The sequence below is a fragment of the Geotrypetes seraphini genome, chromosome 12 (assembly GCF_902459505.1).
Source record: "Geotrypetes seraphini chromosome 12, aGeoSer1.1, whole genome shotgun sequence".
Taxonomy (NCBI): domain Eukaryota; kingdom Metazoa; phylum Chordata; class Amphibia; order Gymnophiona; family Dermophiidae; genus Geotrypetes; species Geotrypetes seraphini.
The window spans coordinates 24,422,376-24,437,622 of NC_047095.1; the positions used below are offsets into that span (position 1 = coordinate 24,422,376).

The following is a 15,247-nucleotide window of genomic DNA, read 5'->3' on the forward strand; positions in this document are numbered from 1 at the left end:
TAAAAAGTTGAACCGGCCCTCCCCCAATGATGCTCCTGGGACCACATCGGGAGGGCATTTGTGCATGTGACGTCATGGTGTCACATCTGCACATGCACAGATGCCCTCCCGATGCAGCTCCGAGGTATGAGAAGAGGTTGAGGGTGGGGATGGGGCGTGATTTGAGTGGGGCTGGGTGGAACTAGGCGGAGCCATGGGTCCAGATCATAGCCACAGCATAGCCATGCCGGGCACAAGCTTCTCTCTCTATGCTACTGGGTCACTGTTAAAAAGCAAAACATCATTTTACTGTCAATTCCAGTTATTATTAACTTGGTCTCATTGCAGAAAATGGGACCTGGGCTATGTCCTAACAGTAGCCCATATTTGATAGCTCTGTCCCTTAATCTGTAATGTGTTAGAAGGAAGCACAGTATTTATTATTCTGTACTGGCATCCATTAGTGCATGCTGAGGACCTACAGTGAATTGAATTGTATAGGTAACTCTCGGAATTATTTTACATTTTAAAAATTGATTTAGTAAAAGCAAAAACTATAAGGGCTGCTTTTTACTAAGATGCGAGACAATAATGACTGTAGCACACCTTATACGGGTCTTTCCTGCAAGCTGCCATTTTTAGCGTAGCCAGAAATGGCCAATTTTCCAGATTAATAGCCATGAGCTAATGTTGCCATTAGCGCACGACCATTAACAAAAATTAGTGCGTGAGCACTTACCGACACCTATTTTGTAGGTGGTAAGAGCTAAGGTGCTTAATCCTGTGTTAACTAGTTAGAGCATAGTAATGTAGCTGCTCTAACTGACTAGTGAAGAACTGCACACTCTCCACCCCCAGTTATGTCTCCTCTACAGAAAAATAAAAATTATTTATAGCTTGTGGTTTGCCCACGAACATTACAAAATCCAATTTCCACCAGATCCACCCAAAAACTAAAATTATCCTTCCCCTCCTTAAAAGGCATATCCCATGTTGGTAAACTAGGGTCTTCCCTCCCCTTCAGAATCACTCAGCTCTGGAATAATCTTACTTCCCCTCTTCGTAACTTGAGTTCCTTTCAACTTTTCCGTAAGCATCTGAAAACTTGGCTATTCTCCAAAATGTAACCTTCTTCCCCTCTCTGGTACTCTAAGCCCTAACCTCTCTTTATACTTATTTCTATAATTCCATTGGAGTTCCGTTCTATCCCAACTCCTGTAAACCGTGCCGAGCTCCACATTGTGGAGATGATGCGGTATATCAATCCAAGATTTAGTTTAGTTTAGTTTACAAAATTACTATGGGAAGCATCAATGCATCTGTTGATGAACCCTTTTAAACTGCGGTAAACATGTGCTACTGTGTACTTCAGCTTAGTAAAAGGAGCCCTAAAGGTTTTCTAAAAATGTTGCATTTTAATAGGTCATCTAGGAAGAGGAAAATGTAATAAGTTGATTTATGAACATAAGACAATTAATATGCTTCTGATAACAGAAGAAAATACCGTACAGATGTTACTTGCAATGGGCTAAAAATGTTTTTATATAGTACATTTGGGATTTAAGAAATCCAGTCGTATAGTTCCACACCCTGACAGATTTTCAAGAAAGAAGACCTCTTAGATTAGGATAATTCTTCTATGAAAGAACCTATTTTATTTTTGTATTTAAGAATTAATGTCGTACATGTATTAAAATTGCTGAACAGGGAAAGAATTCTGTTTTTGTTTGCTATCCTTAAACCAGTATTGCTCCTCTTATTCCAGATGAGGTCTTTGTACCCTTGGGGGATTGGGGCCACTTAAATTTCAGAGGTTACAAAGTGGCTTGACCGACCAGTGGTGTAGCTAGGACTGAATGGGCAGGTAGAAAAATTAAGATAGGCCCCTTATAAACACCATCTCTCACAAAATGAGTAACCATTTAGAATAGCATTGAGTGCTGATTTTCCCACCCAAATATGAGCACCAGGATTTGCGTCTGCTGAAACCAGGTATAATTTCCGACAACCAATTTGGGCACATATTCCTGGTGTTCTGTAACACTGTATGCAAATTTTAGGAATGTACCTCCCATGGCCACACCCTCTTTTGGATGTCACATTATGGGATTTCACTTCACACGTTATAATCTCAGTCAGTACTCTGGCATTGGTAAACCATTCATAATACCACAACTATATCTCTCAATGCCGCTCTCTCTTCTTAATAAATTGCTTTAGTCAAACTATCAGGGCTTCAGACATGCCATTTGGTCACCACACAATTTTTTGTGTTTGCTTGGTTGCCAAAAAAATTTCCATGTAGATCGGGATGGTGCAGAATAAGTTGTGAAGGGGGGACCTTTTCTTGAAGCAGCCTGTCGGCGAAACATGTCGGATATGACAGGTCCCTTTCCCAATGAGATAAGATCATCAAGAAAAAGAATATATAATAAGATAAGTTTTAACCAGTTTTTATAACAGTTAAGTTATTGATATTAAGCACTTTAAGCACTTTAATAAGTTTGAGAAATAATGAAGCACTTTAAAAAAAAACAAAAATTGTGAAACATATTGAGTAGGGGCTAGTGAAGAAGCCATAGCCAGTGAGAAGAATTTTGACAACCAAGCAAACACAAAAAATTGTGTGGTGACCAAATGGCATGTCTGAAGCCCTGATAGCAATTTATTAAGAAGAGAGAGCGGCATTGAGAGATATAGTTGTGACATTATAGGATTTCAGCACATTGTTATAGAATAGCATGTTTCAAAATGTGTACCCAAGTCCAAATCTGTACCAATTAACACCTAATTATTGGTGCTGGTTGATGCCTTAGCCAATTTAATTGAGAGCACATCTTGGGTCAGTACCCAAACATCAGCACCCAGTTTTGGACATCATATATAGAAACAGAGAGAAGAGATGCTGCACAGGAAGTGTCATGGCAGTGCTGGCCACAGGTATCCAATTTTAATTACTATCTCTGCCAGCAATATGCTGTACATTGGGACGAGTGGCCTGGAGCGGGTAGGGAGGTGGAGGTAAGTAGATAGATGATGGATCCATAGGGAGCAAAAGAAGGGAGGGATGCTCGACTCATTGTTATCTATGCTGCTGTGGCTGGCAAAACATGCATGAATAAAAATTATTTTACTGTACTTTGACTTCAATGCTTTTTTTTTAAGTTGATTCTAAAGAAATCTTTAATTTTGTTCAAACAGATTCTTCATTGCATAAATCAATGAAGGATCGTATTAATAAATGTTCCTTTTGGAGCTAGTTCCCCTTCTGAGAGACTTAGGCCTCTTCTATCAAACTGCGCCAGCAATTTGTAGAGCGGAGAGCTGTGATGAATGGCCCACGCTGCTCCCGACGCTCATAGAGTTCCTGTGAGCGTCAGGAGCAGGGCAGGCCATTCACCACAGCTCTCTGCGCTAAAAACTGCTAGCGCAGTCTGATAGAAGAGGCCCTCAGTGTAAATTAATCTGTTATATTGTACACTATAAATTTGAGACATTAGAAATGCTTGCACCTAGAAATTGAAGTTTTAGAAAACAAATTTTAATACAAAAAAATTAGATCACTCCATCTTTTTGGCTTTCTTTCCTGGTTTTGCTTTGTCCCTTATCTTGCATTTTGAGCTAATCATTCCAAATCTGGGCATGAGCAAGTTGAGTACAGTACTCCCCCAAAATTTGTGGGGGTTCATTTCCAGGAATACCCGCGAATTTCGAAAAACCGCAAATGCGGTCTTGAGTCTGTAAAAAGGCAGCAGATGGCAGCTGGCGCACCAGCAGGTGCAGTAAATCATACCCGATATGCTCCAGGGGGGAGAGGAGAAGGAGTTGGCTATGCAGAAGGCTGATTGGCTGACTGGGGGGGAGGGGGGAGAGGAGGAAGAATCGTCTGTGCAGAAGGCTGATTAGCTGACCGGGGGGGGGGGGGGAGAGGAGGAGGAATCGGCTGTGCAGAAGGCTGATTGGCTGACCAGGGAGGGGGGAGAAGAGAAGGAGTCAGCTATGCAGAAGGCTGATTGGCTGATCGGGGGGGGGGGGAGGAGGAGGAGGAATCGGCTGTACAGAAGGCTGATTGGCTGATCGGGGGGGGGGGGGGGGGAGAGGAGGAGTAATCGGCTGTGCAGAAGGCTGATTGGCTGATCAGGGGGGGAGAGGAGGAAGAATCGGCTGTGCAGAAGGCTGATTGGCTGACCAGGGGGGGAGAGGAGGAGGAATCGGCTGTGCAGAAGGCTGATTTGTGGACTCATTCCCTGTATTTTCTGATCGGAAGAGGCAGTCTGAAAATCAAATAACCGAGCATGGTTCTATGGGATTGGTCAGAATAACATCGTGTAGCAATATAGATTAAGGATAAACACACAATTTGTAGCCATCCAGGGACAGAGCAGAACAGCAAAAGTCAGGGAGGTGGGAGTGTGCTAAATAAAGCAGAATCTTAAGTTGTCCGTGCACATACTCTGTTAGCTTGGAACTGAATGGCATATCTGTCTTCTTTTGTAAATGCAACACAATGAATGTTTAAACATCTATAGAGTTAAAAAGGTTCACTGTTATCCAAAATTATAGGAATGTATGTTTTTATCTTTTAGCCATTCTCTATGGACTAGACACACCTACAGTTGTTGGAATTGCCTTTGCAGCCTTTATAATTGGAGCCCTGCTAGTAGGAGCATTATGGTATATCTATTCACATACAGGTAAGAGGTCATTTCATTTTATAAAAAAATAACTACTGAAGCTAGTTTTATTTATTTTTTTCTTGGAAGTTTCTTTTTTTTCTTGTGCCTTATACAGTTTTTGGGGTCTGACTTGCCACCTTCCACACTTGCATTTGCAGATCAGATGGAACCTTCCTGAAATTGTTCACCACATTTATGCAAAGCAAACAAAAGGTCACCAGATAGTTCCACAGTAGAAAGGAAAAAACCAAAAGCAAGGAAACTGTGGAAACGATGATCTCAATAACCAGTTTATTGGTCGTCACAAGAAGTAGTGGGTTCTCTGAGGCCGCCCATGAGGGCAAAACGCGTCAGAACCCGATAGCACCATCATAGTATGCTTCTCTGGCTCCACCAAGTTATGGACTTTTTAACGTTTATTGAAATTGATTGAAGCCACAAAAAAGCATGGACATTAAGCACTAAGCACTTTATATCAAAGAAAACAATCACAGCAAAAAGATAAAAAGATAAACAGTTTTATTAGTGTAGGGGGAGGTGCAGGGGGAGGTGTAGGGGGTCCGCACTCTGGAGCATGTCCTCATTTGCGGGTTCTCTACCTGAGGGTTCTGAGCACTTCCAAGTTAGTTTACATATAATACGAGATATTTTGTTTAAACAACACAGGGAGGAGATCGGTAATATATTTCAGTAAATTAGCCACCATTGGATCTACCTAATATTAGATTTAATTCCCCGAGTTAGGTTTTGGCCTTCCTTTCCACTGCCATATCCAACATTTCTGGGGTTTTTCCCACTGTCTACCATCTCTCTCTCTCTCTCTCCCTGCCCTGTGCCCTGGGTCAAACTTCTTTTTATTCCTCTGCATGCAGCATCTCTCCCTTCCTCCCCTCCATTATGTGCAACAATTCTTTCTCTCATGCAGCATCTTTCCACCCAATGTCCAACATTTCCCTTTCTCTTTTCCATTCATATCTCCCTACCCTCCACCATATGCAAGATTTCTCCCTCTCACCCCTTTCTATCTCTCCCTTCATCTCTTCCTTTCTCCTCTCTCTCCCCATGTGCAGCGGTTTTCCATCCCTCCCTCCCGTTCCTCGGTACAGCAGTTTTCCATCCCTCCCGTCCATCAAATCTCCCAGAAGCTACATGATTCGAAGCTCAAGGAATACATAGAGGAGGTTGTCAGCGTGACCTGCACATGTTGTACAGCAGGAGGCACTGCAACACAGGGACCCCTAGCATACAGGAGGCCTCCTAAAGCAGCAGTGGTGGAGGCAGGCGGGCAGAAACAGGCGGTGAACAGGTTTCTCAGGGCTTCCCTCTGCTGCTACATCATCAGTGATGTAGCAGAGGGAAGGTCCCAGCGGGGCAGGCCAGGAGCAGCCTGTATCTCTGCCTGCCAGCCGCCGCCACCACTGCTGCTGCTTTAGGAGACACAGACGTTTCAGGAGACTCAGTATTAGAGAACATCAAGGGGACAAATTTTTTCCTGTCTCTGCAGCAACTCAATTTCCCCATCCCGTCCTCTTGAGTTGTTTTGCTCACTTATGATTTTAAAGTGTTTGAAGCTTGTGCAAATGAGGATGGAACTTGCAGGAATGGGGCAGGAACAGGAAAAGACCTTTCCATGATGGGATGGGAAAATGAGTTCCTGCGGGGATGGGGAAAAATTTGTCCCCGTGTCATTCTCTACTCAGGACTCACTAAATCAGTGAGTCTGATTTTTTTTTTTTTTTTAAGTGAATCAATTCAAATCAGTGAATTGGGCAGCACTAGTGCTTGGGCTGGAAGTAAAACAGTTGACTAAAATTTATCATAGTTTGCTGCATTGTAATGCCATATGTAGCTTATTGTACATTTCCATGTCCATTGCACTAAGATTAGTTTTCATGCTGAGTCACTAAAGGTGTGTCAGCCTGTAAAGAGTCTAGTTTTCACTACAACTGATATACTTAACAAAACTCTTTACTTCTAATGAGTCCAGCTATATATCTACGAATGATTTGATGGTTGTAGAAAAATGTTGAAGGTTTGTTGCATTTGCCTGACAAACATTTGCAAAAATCTAGAATAGGACCCAGACATCTGCTTCAGATCATCCAAAAAGTGGAAGCATATGCTGTCAGTATGGTAGATTTACACTGGAATTTCTGAAGATCCAGAAAATATTCTTTTGGATTCACTTTAGCTATAGTAGCCTAAGAATCTGCAGTGTATTTTCACAGTGAATCTAGGAGAAATCTGGAATTTCCATCAAACTTCTACTAATCCACCCGCTTCAGTTTCAAAATATTTTCCAGGCTTTAATCTAGTGGTTTATAGACATCTCTTCAGGGACTTCTCCAGTTCAGTCTTCAGAATATCTATAATAAATATGCATGAGACTTATATGCTTACACTGCCTCTTTTTTGCAAATATATCTCAGACATATTCCTTATAGAAATTCTGGTTTAGGAGCCACTGCTAAAATCACTTGCATTGTACCTGAATTTTAGAGCAGAGAGTTGTGAATCTGGAGGCCTTGATTTTATTCTCTGTCTACAGATAACTGTGTGACTGCCTAGCAAGGTACCAAAAGCAGCAGTACTTCGTATTCGCTAGAAATAGTCAAACCGGAGAAGGAAAGAGCCTTCTGCTTTGATACATCTAGTTCTTATTAACATCTGTTGTGTCTTTATTCTGATATTTGCTATTTTTGGAACTGTGTAAAGAAAAAGAAAAGAAAATAACCCCAAATCCTTAAAACGCACTCGCAAAAAAAGCAAGCTGTGCAGTTGAAAGATCCTAGTTGCAGGAAACACTTTAATTTACAACCAGCTTCCCTTCGTGGAGCTACATGACTTCCTGTTGGTGGCTAGGTGCCTTAATCTGCCTCATGGTTTCTGCTACACAGGAAGTGCACAGAATTGTAAAAGGACATAGCTGAGCTGCTAGCTGTTTCCTCACTTCTGATTTTTGCTATCTGAGAGGACAGGATTTGAAGATCAGATCTTTTTTTTCAAGATAAACGAAGGAGCCTGAAATGAGAGTTTTGAAAAAAGCCCCAACAAAGATTAAATTAGCCCCACAGACTGATTATATTTTAAAGCCTTTATTCAGAATTAGAATCATATTAATGTAGATTTGTTGCTTACATTTTAAATTCTTTCAAACAAGAACTATGGCTTAGATTCACTAAACCTTCCGATCCTGTACCAACGATCTGCGATCATTCCCCAGCCAGATTCACTAAACAGCCCACTGCCCACTTAACGATCCAATCCGATCCGATCCAACCCATGCAAATTAGTAAAATCCCATGCAAAATAGCCAACCAATCGATTCACTAACAATTGCTTGGCTATTTTGAATCGGATTTTACTATCCTAAAATCTGACTGCTGCAGACCTGTTGGTAACTGTGTTACCGATAGGTCTGCTGTTTTTTTGACAGGTCTGCCTGTCTTTTTTTTTTTTTTTTCTATGGCACAGATATTTTGCATGTGTTACACACGCAAAATATCTGCCCCATAAAAACAAAATGAAAAGCCAGGCAGACCTGTCAAAAAAATGCTGCCCCCTAACAAACGCAACCCCTTCCCCATGACCCACAAATGGCAGAAGGGATGCCCAAGGGAGGAGCCCAAGTCGCCTGAGCCAATCAGGGTCTTAGGCTTCTTCCTGTGCATCATATGATGCACCAGAGTGGGGCCTAAGGCCCTGATTGCATCGCTGGAGCCCGAAGGAGCAGGAGGGACTGAGCACTCCTCCTGCTCCCAACATCCAGGTACCAGGGGGGGGCTTACTGGTACCTGAGTTACTCTACCTCACAAACATAAATGGATTTGAATTGTTAGAACTTTATGCATAGACCTGTGCTTTAAATTAAGTCAGAGTTTAACTACATTCTTATTGAGATTTAGAAATAACAGTGAGCAAGGAGGTTTTATTGAAGACTGTGAGGTACTTACCCTATCTAGTCCTTGAGCAAGTTTCGTTCTGGCTGAGGACGGCGATCTAAGGCTTTTTTCCTCCTTGCAGAAGCTTAGTACATGGTACAAGATTCAAATGCATATTTAACTTGTCAAAGAAGTGAGTATTGCATTGTATTGAACCCCACTATTTACCCTTCTCCATTGAGAATATTGACCATTTATACCTACTCTCTGTTTTCTGTCTTTCAATCAGTTCTTAATCCCTAATAGGCCATTACCTCCTACCCCATGACTCTCTAATTTCCTCATGAGGTACTTTGTCAAATGCCTTTTGAAAATCCAAATACACAATATCAACTGGCTCAACTTTATCCATATGCTCATTCACACCTTCAAAAAAGATTGGTAAGGCAAAATTTCCCTTGACTAAACCTATATTGGCTTTCTCTCAATAATCTAAAGCAAGTCTCATAAATTTTAGACACATCCATGAGCAGATGCCTTTACTATGGATGTTGTTCTGAAGTGGTAGTAAGGTGTTTTTTTGTGAGGATCCATAATGATCATCTTTTAAGGGTACTGGATGCCACCCCTATTCAGAAAACAGTAGTGAACCAGAAAACTTAGATTATGTTAAAAAAAATTCTTCAACAGACTACAGACTTAGCTTTATATGGTTTAGCAAAGCATAGGGCCTACTATATTTAACCTGGAGTAGATGACATGGTAAATATGAAATTATTTATAAAAAAAGCCATAATGCCCAAGAACAATGCAAGAGTATTGATGCCCTAGGCAAATATTTTGCCATAAGCAGACCTCCTACCTCCTCTCCAATGAATTTTCAGGTGTCTATGATAAAAGGGATGCAAGAATGAATGGCCAGTATAGCCTGAGTGAGAAAATTGTTCTCTGTGAAAAGAAATCCTGCAAAAATGGTTCAGTCCAGCAAGATACTCCTACTTAAACAATAAACTAAATAAAACTGAGAGGCAGTTGATCCATTGTTACATGAGTTTCCAGCCACAGATGCTTACAGATTTCTGGAAACATCTATTCTGACAATGACATGAAACACAGGTCACATGACTTGCGTCTCCCTATGGAGGATGTCCACCATCAAAAACAAGAACATTTACCTAGGTACATAGGCCCAGATTCACTAAAGATAGTGATTCAATCGCTGTTGGACGATTCCTGGCCAATTTTAAAACAGTGATTGATTCGTTATCTTTTTTGCATGCAAATGATTTGGATGGAGGTGCAAATCATTTGAATGCAAACTCCTGACTCAATCGCTCAGTGAGTGATTGAGTCAGGGCAGCCCTGACAATAGTGCCAGAAGCAGCCTCCTGTCACTGCTGTCAGGGCTTCTGCCGTTTTTGGGTTTTTTTCATTTAAAAAAAAAAAATGGAACTGATATTTTGCATGTGTTACACATGCAAAATATCTTGCCAATAAAAAGAAAATGAAAAAAATCCAGCACCCCCTCCCCCCCAAAATGGCAGGAGGGATGCCCACTTCTTCCTGCCACCAGCACCCCCTACCGAACCCCCCCCCCAACTTAATAAGGCAGGAGGTATACCAACATTCTCCTGCCACCAGACGCCCCCTGCCCCCATCAGTACCCCCCAAACATGGCAGGAAGGATGCCAACTCCTTCCTGCCACCAGATGCCCCCCGCCCGCGACATAAAACTAATCCCCCTGTCGGAACCCCCTCCCCTGAACTTGACAGGAGGGAAGCTAACTTCCTCCTGCCATTGGAACCATTACTTATCTTGTAAGGTGACAACGTTGCTGCTGTTACTTCCAAATCAAACTACCTGCAAGAACTGTGTAAAATGTCCAGTGCCTTCCTCCGACATTGGCAAGCCGGCATTTCGCTATTCGCAGCATCAGGGTGGTTGGACGTGATCTCTGTAAATTGGCACAAATGTTTTGCTCATTCCTGCCTTTGCCACAGGACTGAGCACAAAAGTTTGTGGGGTCATATGCCGGTTCATCGGAGGCACATTGGCGGGAGGGGGGGGATGTTTTTCTTTTTCTTTTTCTTTTTTTATGGGGCTGATATTGTGCATGTGTAACCATTAAAAAGGGCTGAACTATGGTTATCTTCTCTACTATCTTCGTTATCTTGTTAAGAATAGATAGATACTCTCAACAGTTCAACATTCAGTCCAATATTAGGCAAAACAATTTCATATATAAGTGCCAATGGGATATCAGACCACCCTCTGAGCAACTTAGCTCAATAGGGTTAAATTCCTTATTTTTCCCGAGGGCACAACTTCTCTATCTCACGTTCTTATTATTATTTTTTTTTCATTTCTTATCTAAATTTATTAGAGTTAATTTTCATAATTTAGTTTAATAACTTAATTTTGATTTCTCAATTCATAAATTAATCTCATGACTTAGCTTAACTTTCCAGCCATCACTGTTAATCCCCTCAACCAACGCGTTTCCCTCTCTTTGTCAAGGCAGTGGGGAAACTGAAAAGAAAAGAAAAACACAGAATATACTAACATTAAAGTAAGAACCATACTACCCCACCACAAAATTAATTGTGGCAGAGACCACTCTTACCTATGTAACTTTCACATCACTCATGCAGCCGTCAGCTCTCCTAAAATGGCCGCGGTGTTCTAACACTGAACTGATATTCTTCCTCCCCAGTGACGTCACACCCGGCTACCTGGGAAATTCAAAGCCTACCTCAAAACCTTTAACCAAAGTTATAGGGCACCAATTGTTATTTTACATTTTTATATTATGTTTTTGACATTAATTGTAATAATTATACTTTTATTTTTGTTTTCTGACATTAGCTTTGACAACCTCCCTCCTGGATCACCCAATTCTCAAATTAAAAATCTACCTCCGCCATCCAGTCAGATGTTTCATTTAACCCTTCCAGGGCCATTGAGTTTAATTTGACTATGGTTAGGCAGCTAAGCGGCTGGTCTTGGCCAGTCACTCTTTTTGGATCACTAAAACCCCTGGGTTTTTTGTGCATAGCCAAGCGATGTTAGTGCATCAATCACTTGGCTAGTATGCATGGGGTTTTAGCTAATTTGCATGGCCAGATTGGAAAATGGGCGATCGAGGGGAAAAACATGTGATTAGCCATTTTGTGCATCGGATCGGCAAATGCGATCGTCGCTAAAGCAGTCAAAAGTGGTTTAGCGATGATCGCTGACTTTAGTGCATCTGGGCTCAGTGTCATTGTTGAGGCAAAGGCTAAGAAAGCAAATAGGAATTATCAGGAAAGGAATGGAAAACAAAGATGAAAATGTTATCATGGCCTTGTATCGCTCTATGGTTGGGCCGCACCTCGAATACTGTGTGCAGTTCTGGTTGTTGTGATCTAACTAGGTACTTGGGTCCTGGGTTGACCACTGTTGGAGACAGGATCCTGGGCTTGATAGATCTTCCGTCTCTCCCAGTATGGCAATTCTTATGCTCTTAATTTTGATTCATGCCCTGATTACTATTTGGCTGTGGTAAAGGGCTTTATTTTGAACTAATTTACTGTAACTTGAATGTAAATTACCTTGGAGCTGCTACTTAAAGCATGAGTGAATACAATTAGAAAATAAAAGCTTTAAAAACATTAGGATTGGCTTCCGTTGTTACAGAATAATACAGTTTGTTGCTTGCTGGGTAAGATGAAATATGATAATACTACTCTGCTTTTGAGGAGTTTGCTTTGGTTGTCTATTGAATTTAGGACACGATTTAAAATCCTTTGTTTAATATTTCGATCTTAACATGATTTGGGCATAAATATTTAGATGACTTGGTAACCCATGTGCCTTCAAAGACTCTGCATTCTTCCAAACTATTTTTTATTACAACTTCATGGTCAAAAAAAACAAATAAGATGGCCTTGTGACTAGAAAAGGAGAATTTTCTTAGTTTGTACTCAGCATTTGGTGCTCTGCTCTGCTGAGTTTACGACAAATGCTGAACTATCTGGCATTTTATAAATATGCTACAGCTTGGTTGTTTAGTCTGGGTTCTAGATAAGCAGGATGATGATACATTAGCTATTTTATTTGTTCTTTATGATGTTAATGTATTTTTGTTATTAAGGATTTTTCTATTGTAACATCCTCGGGGGGTTTGCAGTGCATTAAATCAAATTTGATAAATAAATTAATAGATAACTTTCCTGGGTGGAGTTTGTCATGTATTTATTTTTGGCTAGCTCAAAGGAAAAAAGCCATATTTCCAATTTCCATGTAAACAGCAGGAAATTTGTCTTTTGACCTGATTATCAGCCAGCAGGCTATTCCATAAAAGAGGCACAACAACAATGAAAGCTCTAGTTCTGCAGTAGGCCAGATACATCTCATGCAAGGGAGAGACATAGCTTAATGGCTGTAGCTAGCATGCAGGTTGCTAGTTGACTGAGTTATTTTTAATTTGTTTAGCAATTTATTTGTTAGAACATAAGATTTGCCGTTGCTGGGTCAGACCAGTGGTCCATCGTGCCCAGCAGTCTGCTCACGCGGCGGCCCTTAGGTCAAAGACCAGTGCCCTGATTGAGTCTAGCCTTACCTGCATGCGTTACGGTTCAGCAGGAACTTATCTAACCTTGTCTTGAATCCCTGGAGGGTGCTTTCCCCTATAACAGCCTCCGGAAGAGCGTTCCAGATTTCTACCACTCTCTGGGTGAAGAAGAACTTCCTTACGTTTATACGGAATCTATCCATTTTAACTTTAGAGAATGCCCTCTCATTCTCTCTACCTTGGAGAGGGTGAACAACCTGTCTTTATCTACTAAGTCTATTCCCTTCATTATCTTGAATGTTTCGATCATGTCCTCTCTGTCTCCTCTTTTCAAGGGATTTGGCTAAATGTATTTTTTTCAGTTCTGGCTCAAGTTGAGTTATATTCAATTACACTAAGAAATTTTCTGTCCCAGGAGGGCTTATAACCTAAATTTTTTTTAATGTAAGGTAAATGAGGGGGTGAGGGGGTTAGTGACTTGCTCAAGATCACAGGGAACCACAATGGGATTTGAACCGAGATTTCCTGATTCTTAGCTTGATGCTGTAACCATTAGGCTACTCCACTCCAGAATGCAGAATGTTGTGCAGTTAAATTATAAAGCAGAAAATGTATCTGAGCCTGATTTAAGTCCCCCACACAGCAGGTATTTCTTCAGGTGGACTATTAAACTCATATAGGAATTATTATGTGATATCAGTGTCTTGCAAAAAGTGCTGCATAATTTTAGTATCTGCAAAGTAGGATTTCAGTATCTAAATTAAACTGAATCTTGGACTACTTATATACCGAGTCATCCCTGAGAAGCGAGGCTCGACTCGGTTAACAATACAGTGGAACCTTGGTTTACGAGCATAGTTCGTTCCAGAAGTATGCTCGTAAACAAATTGCTCATATATCAAAGCGAGTTTCTCCCCTCCCCCGTGATTCTACATCCCCCCGAGCACCGAAACGAAATTCCTTATCCCGATTGGGCACCGGCACCAGCACTAAAGCATAGGATGTGCCGGTGCCCTAAGATCATCCCTCTTCTGGGCTGGACGGTGCGTTGGAGATCCTCCCTCTTGCCTGTGCTGGGCTGGACTGGGCCTTGAGCATTTGCGCATGCTCAAGGCCTTCTGGTCTTGCTCTCTTCCAAGATTCTCAGATTCAGAATCTCGGAGAGAGTGAGACCAGAAGGCCTTGAGCATGCGCAAATGCTCAAGGCCCAGTCCAGCCCAGAACAGGCAAGAGGGAGGATCTCCGACGCACCGCCCAGCCCAGAAGAGGGAGGATCTTCGGGCACCGGCATGTCCTATGCATTGGTGCCGGTGCCCAATCGGGGTAAGGGATTTTGTTTTGGTGCACCGGGGGGGGGGGGGGGAGGCTGGATCGCGGGGGATGGCACTCATAAATCGAGTCAAACTCGGTTTCCGAGGTGCCGATTTTGCAAATGTTTTGCTTGTCTTGCAAAACACTCGCAAATCTGTGCACTCGTAAACCAAGGTTTGACTGTAGTTGTATTTAAAAGAAAGAATTAATCTCATAGAAACTTATCTGCTAGAAAATGCTGAAACAGTAGTTTTCAGAATTTTTCAAAAAGCTTGAAGGGATAGGATCTTATTTGAGAAGGTAGGTTGTTCCAAATTACTGTTAGTAAATAGGGGAAGGAATGAACAATTTTACTGATAGATCTGGTACCTTTTACAGTGGGAAAAGAAAGTTTAAATACTTAGATAATTCTGCATCTTGAAGATCTCAAAGAATTTAAAGCTAGAGGGACCAACGAATCAAAAATACCATGTAAGATTTTAAAAACTATGTAGGCACATTTAAACTGAACTCTCAATCATAAAGGAAGCCAATTTCATTAACAGAGGTGACACACAGTCATACTTTGTTTTACCAAAGATCAATCTTGCGGTGGTATTTTGAATTAACTGGAGTCTTTTTTTCATTTCCTTTACTCAAACCCACATAAATGGAGTTACAATAGTCCAGTTGTGCCAAAATGATGGATTAGACCAGAATTGCAAAATGATGTTGATAAAACAGGTGATGGACACTTTTCATTGTATGCAAACTGAAGATATATTTCTTAATCAAATGGTTTACCTGACAATAGAAAGAGATAGAGGAGTTTAAAAAGTTTCCCAACACTGAGTCTAGAAGAAAACTC

At 41.3% G+C, this 15,247-nt stretch overlaps 1 protein-coding gene across 2 annotated transcripts in view; it reads left to right on the top strand.

The window, feature by feature from the left end:
- The window catches only part of TGFBR3 (transforming growth factor beta receptor 3), a 323,902-nt gene that overhangs the window by 293,902 nt on the left and 14,753 nt on the right, over positions 1-15,247 (top strand). For both annotated transcript variants that reach the window (XM_033916770.1, XM_033916771.1), the window contains one exon: positions 4,566-4,673. In XM_033916770.1, the coding sequence (XP_033772661.1) occupies positions 4,566-4,673 (108 nt within the window). The remainder of the gene's footprint in view (positions 1-4,565; positions 4,674-15,247) is intronic.